At 41.5% G+C, this 13,524-nt stretch overlaps 1 protein-coding gene across 5 annotated transcripts in view; it reads left to right on the top strand.

Annotated features, from left to right (window-relative positions):
* LOC110981838 (macrophage metalloelastase-like) overlaps nucleotides 1–7,788 on the top strand; it is a 46,628-nt gene extending 38,840 nt beyond the window's left edge. For all 5 annotated transcript variants that reach the window (XM_022239804.2, XM_087138603.1, XM_087138604.1 and 2 more), the window contains 5 exons: nucleotides 1,357–1,512; nucleotides 1,888–1,994; nucleotides 3,834–3,975; nucleotides 4,643–4,897; nucleotides 5,332–7,788. In XM_022239804.2, coding sequence (XP_022095496.2) covers nucleotides 1,357–1,512; nucleotides 1,888–1,994; nucleotides 3,834–3,975; nucleotides 4,643–4,897; nucleotides 5,332–5,456 — 785 coding nt within the window. In that variant the 3' untranslated portion in view covers nucleotides 5,457–7,788. The remainder of the gene's footprint in view (nucleotides 1–1,356; nucleotides 1,513–1,887; nucleotides 1,995–3,833; nucleotides 3,976–4,642; nucleotides 4,898–5,331) is intronic.
* Nucleotides 7,789–13,524: the final 5,736 nt, after the last annotated feature.

The raw sequence follows: 13,524 nt of genomic DNA, 5'->3' as shown, positions 1-13,524 counted from the left end.
TCTGATTAAAAATTCGCGCTATTGAAAGTGAATGCATCCACCAACGTACGTCTGCATTTCGGATATCTATGTGCCGTTTAAACCAGCAGCTTCAATGGAACCCGTTAACAATTTTGCTAAGATGGAAAATACATGATTTTCGACGTCCATCCCCAGAAAATTTTCCCACGCCCTGGCATATGCCCGTAATAAGTTACGATTAATCTCATTGAATAACCTCTCGGATGGAATAATCTTTGACACATGAGATTTAGGGAGCTTTGATACCCGGCTGGTAACTGTGGCCTGTGGCGTTAACAGTCCATAGGTTGCAAAGCAGACGTGGAGTTCAGATCAAGTAGGTTTTTTCAGCCCTGGAGGGACAAAACAGAACCACCGAATCTATACAGTTATTTCATGGCTCTTTTTGCATTTTCGACAGCAGGCTGAATATTTCAGTTCTCATTGCAGAGGTTTTGGAGTTAGCATATGTAGGTGTGTTCCATCGTGATTCAGAAAACTACAGAACTTCCAACAAGAAAACATGCAACCAGCTTTTAAAAAAGAAGAGAGGTAAAACAAAACAAAAACTGAGACAAAACAAACAAACATATGTCTTGTAACGTTATCGCATTATGACGTCTTTCCAATTTTCGTGCCATAGCTAGGCCAAACATGGTTCTGTAGATAATTCTAAACATGTTTGATTTGTCAATAATTCAAGGTTCCGAATCCGTTTTTAATATTGACCAGAACTGCCATTGTCTTATAACATCAAACCTCACAGCATCAGTTTGGTGAATGTAAAATCAATAGTTGCAAATCTCTTCATCTGATGGGCTTTAATTAATAAAACAGGTAAAACGCGATGAAATTGGTACACAGTTATTGAAGGCATGGACCATTACCTTCATGACATTAAAGACGGCGATGATGCCTTCGAGGATTTTAGATTAGTAGTTGAAATTTAACGAATTAATCACTCAGTTCAAAAATACCAAGAGGGTTAATAATATGCTTAAGAGATTATCTGTATTATCTCATAATATAACAGGAAGGATCTTTGTCTCTGTGGTTTGTTCATCATGGTGATTTACTCTTGTTACCGTCACGTGAAATTAATAACAATTCTTCTCCAAATCGTCTGTTTCAGTGACGCTATGTTTGTTCCTTCTTAGGGTACAAGTTTTGCCACATCGCCGCTCATGAGATACATTGTATACGTTTTCCTGGAATTCGTACTTTGAAATGTTATACTAGGCGATAGGCTTGGACGTGGTGCAACTATTTCAGTTATAGTGATTTGGTCACTTCACCATCACTGAAAAAGGGAACGACTCTCGAAAATTTTCTTTTCAAAATGTTTTTTTTTTGCAGGGTATAACTTTTTTCAGATAGCCGCCCACGAGATAGGGCACAGCCTCGGTTTGGATCACTCAAGGGAGCCCACAGCACTCATGTGGCCTCACTATCATTACATAAAAAACTTCAAGCTGCCAAAGGATGACGTCATGGGCATCCAGTCACTATATGGTAAACTGAAAGAGCTTTTTCTCATAAAGTGCTCATTATATGGTTACACTCCTTTTTATGCAGCAACTGTCAAAGAATGGGAGATAATGATGGATATTTTGTACTCTGTAAAAATCGAGAGAGATAATTCATGAAACCCAATATCATGGAACTTATACTCTTCTACTTTTATAACGTAGGGAACAGAAAAGTAAAGATATTTCTTTTCTGTCATTCCATGCCTTTAATTTGTTATATGAAAAGGAAACCTTTCGGCTATATTTCATCTAATTTGCCAAAGTACACAGGCGTAAAGTCAAAATCACCACTTGTGAATGTTGCGATTAAAAGATGATTGCTTGACAGTGTTTTTTTCTCTCGACGTATCTGTCCCAGGTACAAATCCTAGTCAAATCCAGAAACCCAAACAACAGGATGTGTCTCACTGTGCCACGGTATTTGACGCTATCACGTCAATAGGTGGCGTCCTGTACGTTTTCAAGGTATGTATTAAACCCACAGACGTAATCGAAACGCGTAGACCACCAGATCGCATTGAAAACTACATGAAGATTTCGTGCCAAAAATCAAAACTACTGGCAAATAGGGAATTTACGCACAGTTGAAGAATTCCAGCTATAAAATTCTATGAAGCCATTTTTTAAATGTAAAAATCCTATGTTTACTTAATCTGGCTAACAAGGATTCAAAACGATGCAATTGCAACATTTGAAAAGATGAGATAGCAGTACCTCACAGCAAAAAAGTGAACGTATTTTGGGAGCACATATAAACAAATACAGCCACTACAAGTGTCTTGCGCGTAATGCGCATTGAACGCGCTGTCATCCACCGCTCCGCCCATTGTTTGCCGATACTTTGCAAAATCACGGTTATACGTGGAAGACTGGTGGCCTGCGTGTTCATTATGAACGTGATTAAACCCCATTCCAGCTGTGCTTCTTGCATTTTTGTTGCGGTAAACAATACAGGCGTTCTGCAACAGTGTGCCACCAAGAGTTTGCAACGCGTTGGCCAATTGCAATGCGCGAAATGTGTCGACACTTTCCAAACGCACATTGCCGGACTACACGCATTGATCTCCACTATAATGGAGATCAATGTCTATGGGTGCAGTGTCCCAATTCCAAGTTGGAAAATTCTCCGCCAGGCCGAGGCGCACAAAAAGTACCCCCAGAGATTGTTTCGAAAAGAGGGGTTTGTTTGGGCCAAGAAATGGTGGGATTGTGTCAGTATGGCCCAGGATCATCTCTGCAGATTCAGGGGCACCCATCTGGGGGCAAAGCAGACACAATGGAATTGAAAATTAGTCAGAAGAGCCCCAAAAGGTGAGGGATGTCATTTGAAAAATGGCCGCTAGGAGGACTTGGCAACATTCACTTTTTTTGGGGGGGGGGTGAGTTTGTTTTGGGCGGATGATTAAAAAATTCATCGGTTAACCTACTAAAAATTGGAAATCAAATGAGATCTGAAGGACCACACAACACATTGTTTTTTGTTTGAGAGGCCTCAGGGACTTCAGTTGCCTGCCATGGGGCTCCAAACTTGGTTGATTTTACACTATTTTCAATGGAGCTTGAATTGGTTCAGTGCACCCCTATACGTCCGTACGTGTCAACCATTGATCTCCGTTATATAATATAATGGTGTCAACCCATTCAAACGCGCATTGTGTACAGAGGCCACCGCGTTGCAAACTGTAGGCGGCACACTATTTTGAATCGCAAGTATTGGACGAAATTTAAATTCCAGTAATTTAGACCCGTTGAAATCACATTTTGTGTTTTGTTCAATGCAAAAAGAAAGTCTTACCCAGCAGAATGGAACAAGTGCAGGCAAATCGCACAATATGTGCTATCTTGAGATACCGCATGCATGTAATCAGATGAAATATTTCACATTTATTTTTTTTCAGTTACCGAAGAGCTACTTGTACTGTAAATGCTAAAAGGCTGCCGTCTTAATTTGGCAACTGTCTGCAGGCTTGCATCGTGTTTTTGTCACTAAGAAAACGTCACTAAAAAAATGAAGGCAACAATTGATTTTAGAAGTTGTCATTATACATGATGTTTTCAACAATAGCGTCATTACACAAGTATACCGACCCTAAATTTAAGAGGTTTTAAACAGCGACTTTTTCACCAGCGTTGCTTTGCAAATCATCTGCAATTGACAGGACACAAACGAGAACGGACAATTCTTACTTCTTCATTTTAGCCACAGGCTTAATCCGTATGTCTGTATTAACGTCTATTAAATGAACAATATTGATGAAGTGGAGGATTTGTGAAAGGTTTCCTGCATTGCTGGTTGATGTCCAGGGAGGAAGATTCTGGGAAATAGTTGACGGGACGATCACCACGGCGCTTGACGGCAGAATGACCGATGACTACTGGTATCAACTGCCTGCTAAAATAAATGCTGTCTACCATAGGAGCGACGGGAAAACTGTGTTTTTAAAAGGTAGGGAAGCTTATTATTGCATGGGCCAATCCGCTGAGGACATACACGAAAAGCATACAAATAATTATTCCCAGGTAAGGGGGGGGGGCTCACATGGGCACGTTAGTCAGCGGATGTCCGTGTCCCCTCGGGTGCTTCTCATTTGAAATCTATCCATAATTTCCATTGAGTTTATATGCCTTTACAGCTGCAGCTTAGTTCCTTATGGTGGCCCCTTGAAGAAATATGTGTACCCCTGGATGCCCCCGTACATTTAGCATTTTTTACGCAACTGCTGCTACGTTTTGATTCTCGACTCAGGTTGATAGCGAACAAAAGGTCCATCTAGTAAGCACCGCCCAGTCCGCTCACTGCTTTCATTCAACACATCTTCCACGTCTTCTGGCCCACTTTTGACACACAGCGCTCCCTCGAGGACAGGCAACAAGGGGTTATCAACCTGTCACACATAATACTCTTTTAACAGCACTGCGCCAGGAATCATCACATTCAAATTACGACCATTCAAATTATCGCAGATTAAGCAAGGCGCAGAACACATCTTGCTAAGGCATCACTATTTTGGAAATCCTACAGAGAATTCTGTTGCTGTAGAATCAAAAAGTCAAATTTGTATGGTAATTTTTCCCATTATAACTGCACCACTGGCTGCCATTTCATCCCTCAGGTACTAAGTACTGGGTGTACTATGGCCAGTATGCCGAGGCAGGTTACCCACGTCAGGTGGCTGATTTGGGTCTCCCTAGCGGCCTGGATGCTGCCCTGCCCTTCAACTCGGCCAAAACATACTTCTTTAAGAAGAACCTAGTGTGGCGATTCGACGAGAGGCGACAATCCGTAGACCCAGGCTACCCAAAGAAGTTAAGGAGAGTGTTCAGGGGATTACCAAAGAGGGTGCTGTCGGCATTCCGCAATATAGACGGTAAGGGTAATGGGCTGAAAGAATTATGATATGTAGGGGGTACAGAATTAGGCCTTATATGAAGCCAGGCAGACCAGTTTGGGATGAGTGAGCTGGTGTTGGAGGAATGACCATTATAGACTTTTATGAACAATTTCGGTCTGTCCGACAGAACAGGGGTGCATGGGAGATGCACGATTTGTGTTTGGGTGACAAACGATGTCACCACTAGGGTCCAGGGCAATGCCCAGTCTAGAACATAACAATGACATCAACACGGTCCTCAGACACCTTTGGGTTTTTAGAATTGGGGCAAAAACCGCAAAATTAAAGATTAATGTAGTTTTTGTCTCCACTGTGTTGTAGTTTCATTTTGACGACCTACAGTTTAAAAACCCAAGCCAGAAGTTTTCTCCTTTGAGTTATGTATCCACAATCTTTTTTCACGCCCGCAGGTCAGCTGTACTTTTTGAGTGGAAAGAGGTACTACCGGATGAACAAGCGAGTTCGGAGGGTAGACAAAGGATACCCTCGGTACTTTACAAAGGATTTCATGTCATGTAATTCTGTCAAAAGATAATCTTGAGGTCAATCATTTACCTGTACTTTCTCGTCATTGTATTCATTAACATGGCCTCGACAATATGCTGTAAGTTTTGTTTCATAGTTTTTCATGGGAATGGACCCTTATTAGAAGCTCAAAAAACAGCTTACGATTTTGTTTACCAAACCTGCAGAAATTGTGGTGTCTTATTATAAAGGCGTACAGGCCTCGAAAGAATTATTTAGGATTTCTAAGCAGTTTTAGGAGCTTAGTAGTTCTCTGCACTTGTTACCCTACTTCTTCAGAAAAATATTTAATGGCACTGCTTTAACCCACGTTACGAAGCCTCATGCACACAACAGCCCAGGAAGAATCAATGTAAATGTAACGATAAACTTCGCTTTTACAGGTATACAGCTTGTGATGTTTTTGACACAAATGAGTTACCAAACTAGACTGGTGTTAAGGGTACTGAAATCCGCTCTGTGACAAGTTTGCATATGTGATTAACAAGGCTAGACCATGCAAGCGTGCAGAAGATGCCATTTTAAATTCAAATTTCAGCACAGGCCAATAGTTAGAAGAGGATTGTTGATGCCAGACTCGTCAAACAAGCGTTTATGATTTTCCAAAGGATTTAATTTTACCACAATTTAGTTTCAGACCTAAAAACAGTTTAAAACAGTCGAGAATAATCAAGACTAGTTATGTACATGCAGAGAGAATTGAAAGTCATTTGCTTCCAATCTAAAAACCAAGGTGAACGTAATTTATAATTAAACATGAAGCCTTAGGTATGGATTCACGAATTCATCTTCCGATTTGAATATGTTGTCATTTCTACAAGGACATGAATGAACCTACCTTTTGCGACAATGAACTTTAACGTTGAAACAGGTTAGATATATGCAATTCCATGAAAGCTGATTTAAAATCTCTTGTCGATTATCTTTAAGCGTTTTAATTATTGAGAAATGCTACAGGCCAAGAAATTAGTCCTGAGCCGCTGTACTGCAAATTGTGCATGAAACCTTTGCCATTTGCATGAAACCTTTCTATTCGTTCTGTTGGACTTCTCTTCTCCTTTTACTGATTTTATTCTTTCTTTTGGGGAATGGGGTGTGCACCTTTGCCACACGCGGCTGCGGCAAAGCTGCACTTCCCCAGGAATGCACCCCTGCGACGCCCAGGCGTTCTCTTGAATTTGGTCCAAGTTAGAGCCTGTTTTGTAATCGTATCAGCTGCTTGTATAGACGATTATGGGTATGATCTCCCCATAATGTGGAAAGATTCTGTTGCACGGTGTAACAACTGACGCACTACAGTGATCTTGTGCTGGAAATGACCTTTTCCTACTACATCACTGTACTTACTTGCCAGCTAGTGGGTGGCAGAACGACAGAATTTGCAACGGGCAGCGGGATGAACGTGTATGTGGTAGCAAGCCCTTGATGGGAAGAAATAGATTTAATTTTCCGCTGGGCTCACACTTTTGATTAAACGGCTTCAGCTTACAGGCTGACGTATCTGTAGCTCTAAACATTGTAACTTTCGTATGCCATGAAACGAGAACGCCTCACCAGCATCGATGTCATTCATCAGCATCTCTCCGAAGCTGTGTCATAAGTTGGCAACTTAATGCAATTTGTACATATCTGTATTGTATTGACAGTAAGAGGTTTTAGTATTCACACATGTAAATCGTTTAATGCAATTTGTACATACCGTTCCCTACCAAAAGAGGATTACCTGTCAATTGATCAATAGTACAAGCGTATAAGATGAGTGGAATCTTCTTTGAAGGAAGTGCGACTTTGGTAATTAGTTAAAGTGAATACAGACCACGGGGACAATTCACAGTATTGGGATGACGACAATGACCCTATGGGGCAGTGTTGACCACGGTTCTGAAGGATAAGGTACACTAACAGTGGTGGTGCCATGGCTCCATGGTTAAGTATCCTTTGAACCATTTACACGTCATTACTACTTAACTGGTTTAAACTACACCGTGCAACCATTCTTGGACCTCCCTTTGGCTTAAAACCGGTCTGTTTAGTTATGAATGTTTTCATCCTTTACGGTGGAAAAAAGAATGTTTTGCTCTTTTATCATTTTTGATGCGTCCAATTTTAAATTTAAATGTCTTGATTTTAAATTTAAGTGTCTTGTTTGTGTAATGTATTTTAGTATTTCAAGCTTGCATTTAAAGATTGCCTTTTAATTGACATGACACTGAGTGTTCGTGGGTGATTGTCATTAGGTTGAGTAATCATGTCATGTACTTTTCTTTGTTGTAACAATGACCAATAAATGATATAATGACAGTGAATAATAAAGATGTTTAATTAACTCTATACTAATCTAATTGAAACGATTTTTAGTTTGATTCTTTCAGTTATCACTAGTAGGCCTATAGTTTGATGGTGATGGTTAGTGGTGATATCCGAGGAGTTCTTACGCCAAAAAAGAAAAAAAAATGACATTCAACATGACGTAGCAAGCCTAATGTAATAACGGAAGTTTTAAATGCTCACGAATTGCCTACAAAAAGGTTTGCCTGAAAAAAGAGTAAAAGCTCATCAGACATATTACAGAATTTGGCAATCTTGTCGAAGTTGAAAGCAAAGAATTTCTTGTTGCCTCATGTCCCATCCAACTCTTTGAATACGAAAGAGTATAAAAACTCAGGCCAAAAGTCCCCGTTCTTAACTCAACTACTTATTCATTTTTCCTTGCAGGTAACATTTTGCCCGTTACAGTTGGCAACTTATGAAAGCGAAGTGGTTTGTCCAAAATGTTTCGGAAACGTTATTCATTTTTTTTTTAGGAACGAGTTTATACCTGATTAAATGACAAAAGATGACAAAAGGCCATTTGCACAATCAGCTGAATGGGCGATATCTATCAGTATTTTTGGAAATACCGGATATAATTGCGTGCTTATATCAAGGTTTTGAATATAGCTGATAAATGACTTTTTAGAATACGCGCTTATAAAAGTATGTTGATGCGCGGCCGCCCTCCCCATCCCGGAGACAAAATCTTGGATGCGCCAAACTTTCGGTTTCATGACGTCACAGCACTCAGAAGCCGAACATTGTACGAACATGGTATGGGACAAGGTTCAATCCTGGAGGAAGAAATGACTGATTTCCATAAAACATCATACAACTCAATCGAAACGAGTATTTAAAAACTGCGCCATAGCAACTGCCAGTCTAATGACATCATGATTATGAAACCTTTGCCAAGTCATTTGCGGTTTTACAGAGAATGTAATGGGCACTGTGAAATTATCGGTTGATACTTTGATACATTTTCGGTTGGTACATCATCTGCTCTATGGTGATAGAGTATCGGTTAGAGTATTTTTCTACTACGTTATCCGTCGACACGTGATACATAATCGGTTAGAAAGTTTACTACATTAATATATTATCAGTTGTAACAGTGTGTATACATGTGGGCACATTCTTTCAAATGCACGCTTATATTTGGATTTTTGATAGAGGAAATATTCTTGCAGGATTCCATATGCAAGATTCTACCGAATGCGTGCTTATATCAGTGTAAGCAGTATAAAGCAGTATAAACTGTGTACATAGCACATTATTCAAAATGCGCGCTTGTATTGGAATTCCTGAAAAAAGTGATATACAGGGTGTCCACATAAACAGTATACCGAGATAAAAATTACTGTACTAGCAAAACTGCTTTATATATGGTAAAGAGAAATGTATCTTTAAAAAGGGCAGAATACCCTCTTTGCAATGGTATACAACTTGTGATGTTATTGACACAGATGAGTGAACAAACTAGACCGGTGTTAAGGGTACTGAAAACGGCTCTTTGACAAGTTTGCATATGTGATTAACAAGGCTAGACCATGCAAGCGTGCAGAATACCAAATGCCTTTGCTTTAAGCACGCATTCTTGAAAACAAGGAATATACCTAAATCAATCTTATCTGCTTTGTTTTTGCTACTTACCTCATCAGTTTAATGTGCTAAGTCCTCCACATGGCCACCATTCCTGTCAATGCACGTCTGACATCTTCGTAACATGTCCCTTACTGCTTGTCTGATCATTTCAAGGTCTTGTCGGAAATTATTGACTTCTTCCACTATTCTTGCACGTTATCTCCTGAACGTTAGCTGGGTGTAGTGAAAATTTGGTTTTGCAGGTAACGCCATAAAAAGAAATCGCCTTCACCTTACATGCTGTCCTTTGTTATCAATATGCAACTTATCACAGTTGCGTTCTGATTCGATTTTTACATGGTTGCTTTGCTTTGCTTTTTACATGGTCGTTTGGTGAGTCCCTTTCATTTCTCAGGGTTGCAGAGCCCTGCGTCCGTCCTAAAGGTATATAAATGCTTCAGTGGTTGTCCCCTAGCCTCTACAGCTTTTAAAAAGTACCAAAACACCCACCGTACTGTGATGTACATCACAGTACAGTGGCGCCCTTTTCCCAGGCTATCCCGATTTGAGGGGGGCATCGCCAAGTGCCAGCCAAGCTGCACCAGCACCACAATACCCACCCAAACAAAATAGCACTTCAAAGACAGCCGAAAGAGCTTATGACAAGTTCCAGACAGTTGTCACTGATAAGAAACATTCCACTGCCTGGCCCAGGCACTGTTTTGTAAATAATCCATTAGATTGTACACAAGGGAGTTGGGGGAGGCTGGCTGGAGGCTGGCTGGATTTTTAAATATTTTTTCTGGCTAGGGGATGCTTAGGCTATAAATTGACTAAACCAGGTTTTTCAGCATGAACAAGGGTAGGATGTGATAAATAGTTGTTGCATTTGGAGAAACAAATTTACACGTTAATTAGCTCCAGTGGCCTCTCTTAAGGAGGCCACTTCCTCTACGCAGGGTTTTAAAGCAAAGGCATTTGGTATTCTGGAATGTGCATTTATATCAGCTTTCTTCTGAATGTGCATATATCAGTTTCTTGAGTACTGATATGAGCATTCGGAAAAATGCGTGCTTATACAAGTATTTTTAAAGTGCAGATGTGAAATACAGATATGTTTATAAGATCCAAATATATTTGCGTACTGGTCCGAGTGCGGGCTTCAATGAGCACGGTTGGAAGTAACAGGCATGGCGCAGGGAAGTAAAAAACCGAAGAAACAGACATAGTAGGGTTAGCAGGGTATGTTGGAAAATTGGCTTGCCTTGCCCAAGCTTGGCTTGAGCCTGGTCTTAATTAGCCTCAGCTGGACTGGAGCTAAGCTCAGGTATAGCCACGACCTAAGCCTGGGCTGGCCTATTGTGGGCTGTACTTGGAATAGGTAAAGCCAAAGCCACTTCTTGGGTCTGGCCATTTGGAAGCTGGGCAAGTTCTAGGCTAAGACAAGGCCATGGTCAAGCCTAGGTGTTGGCAATAAGTGCAAGATGAATTGCTTTAGCTTTTGACCAAGGGCTAGTCTCAGGATCAGCCTTGGTCGGGCATAGTCTATCATATACAGAGAAATCTGCACCTTCAACAGAACGCCCGCTCTTGTGAGTATTTTAGAAAAGTGCTGCTACATTTGAGCGTTCGACCGAATGCAAACTTGTTTGAGACATTCCAGAAATAACATATATGTGCACCGTGTGCAGGGAAACAAAAAATCCAGAAATAGACATTTCTTTTTTTACACATTCACCGAGTCGTCATTCGATGCAAAAGCCCGCTGACCACCTGCCACACCTCCCCCAGGAAGGAAAAAAATGTACAAAAGGGCGTAGGTGTGAGTTTGGTACTTAGAAAAGTTGGTTTGGCATTTCTTGCCTAGGCTTGGCTTCGGCCTGGTCTGGTCCAGCCTAAGCTGAACTTGGGCTAGGCCAAAGCAAGGCTACGGCTAATTCTGGGTGTTGGCAATAAATGCAAGAGGTTTTGCTTAATTAAGCCTTTGGCTAAGGGCTACTCTTAGGCTAGTCCCTGGTTGGTCTTAGTCTATCAAATACACACACATATTTGAGCCTTAGGCAGAATGTATGCTTCTTTGAGTATTTCAGTTGACTTGGCTTGCTTTGCCTTTGCTTGGCTGGGCGTGGTCTGATTAGCCTCAGCTGGACTGGGGTTAGACCAAGGTAAAGCCATATCTTAGGCTTTGTTTGGCCTAATATTAGCTGGACTTCGACTAGGCAAAAACAAGGCCGTTTCTTTGGTCTGGTCTAGTGTAAGCTGAACAAAGGTTAGGAAAAGGCAAGGCACAGCCAAGCTTAGGTGTTGGCAAGAACTGCGTTAGACTCTGTTTCCGTCTTTGGCAACTAGGCCTTGATGAGGCTTAGTGTATCATATTCAGACAAATTAGCACCTTCAGCCTAATGCAAGCTTCTATGGGTATTTTGGAAAATAGCAGTTATATTTGGGTATTCAACCGAACGGAAGCTTCTCTGAGAAATTTTTGAAATAACAAATATACTTGCACATTTTTCAGCGAAATAAGAAAAATGCAGAAATGAACATTTCCCTTTCTGACAAATTCACCGAGTCAAGGTAAAGCAAAGTGTTGGGCCTGGTTTGGCCTAGCCTAACTAAGCTGGACTGGGGCTAGGCAAAGACAAAGCCACTTCTTGGGTCTGGCTTAGTCTAACCTGGACAAGGGTAAGGCCAATGTAGGCAAGACACGGCTAAGCCTAGGTGTTGGCATTCACAACTCACATTCCGAACATGGCAGTCCCGATTTGGATCCCTAATTGGCCCAGGAATAAAAGAGAGTGGAATGTAAGGGACTTTCCGTCCGCCATACCACTCACAATTTAATCGGATTTGATTCTAATTCTCCTGCTTGTTAAGCAGTGGTGTGGAAACCTAGATAATTTAGAGCCTAGACATGGACTTGGATGGGTCAGCCACATACCTCTCTGAAAGAACACAGATTGTTTTATACTTAAGCCTTAGGAATGGGGCTTGGCTAAGACACGGAATAGGCAAATTCAAACAACTTCAAACAAGCCTAGTGTTGGCAATAAGTGCAAGAGAGTTTGTTTAAGCCTTTGGCCAAGGGCTAGTAAGAGGCTTGGCCTTGGTTGGCCTTAGTTTGTTATATACAGAAAAATTTGCACCTTCATGGGAAAGTGCACTTCTTTGTGTACGATAGTTGGCTTTCCTTTCCTTGCCTAGGCTTTTCCTTGGCCTGGTCTGATTAGCCTGAGCTTGACTGGAACTCCCGCAATTTATAAAAACCACTTGACTTGGTATAAGCTGAATTGGACTAGGCAAAAGCAAGGGACCTTCAAACAAAAGGTGTTAGAATTTCCATTTGGCATTCCGACCACGACAAACGCGACTTAGCCCCCAAATCGCTCTCTCAATTGGCCCCAAAATTTGAACAGGCAAAAAAGAGTTATGAGGTGTAAGGGACTTTGCGTCCGCCGTACTGCTTCATCATTTACTGGCATTTGAATGTAAGCCCTCTGCTTGTCAAGCAGTGGCGTGAAAAATTTAAATAACTTGGAGCCACGACTTAGGCTTGGTTTAAGCTGGACTTGGATAGGCAAGGGAAATGCCCGCCCCAGCCTAGGTGTTGGCATTCAAAGCTCACTTGCCGAGCATGGCGAACCCAGTTTACCACCGAATCGGCCAACAAATTGGCCCCAAATTTACCCGATATTGGCGCCCGATTCGGCTGGAAATTGGCCCGGAATTGTCATTGCAAAACATATTGGCCAACAAATTTCCTCCCAACTGGCCTATAAGTTCACATTCTGTCTTGACCAGGCTGGACTTGCACTAGGCAAATTAGAAGCCACTTCCTGGGTCTGGCTTAGTCTTATCTAATGTGGACAAGGACTAACTAAAGCTAAGGCCAAGCCTAGGCTCTTATTAGGCCTTTGGCAAATGACTAGTCTTAGGCTAAGCCTTGGTTGGCCTTACTCTGTTACATACCGACAAATTGGCACCTTGCGTGGAACGTAGGATTCTTTGAGTATGTTAGTTGGCTCGACTTTCCCTGCCTAGCTTAGCTTGAGCCTGGTCTGATAAACGTCGGCTGGATTGGAGTTAAGCGAATTTGGAGCCACGATTTGGGCTTAATCAGCTTGAATTAGCCTAGGCAAAGGCAAAGTAACGTCTTGGAAATGGCAGACCTTTTTGCCCCAAAG

Source organism: Acanthaster planci, linkage group LG07 (assembly GCF_054643075.1).
Source record: "Acanthaster planci isolate LZ-2023a linkage group LG07, COTS_SCS, whole genome shotgun sequence".
In the NCBI taxonomy this organism is placed as follows: Eukaryota; Metazoa; Echinodermata; class Asteroidea; order Valvatida; family Acanthasteridae; genus Acanthaster; species Acanthaster planci.
The sequence above is the reverse complement of the archived record's forward strand: the minus strand, read 5'-3'. Positions and strand labels throughout refer to the sequence as shown.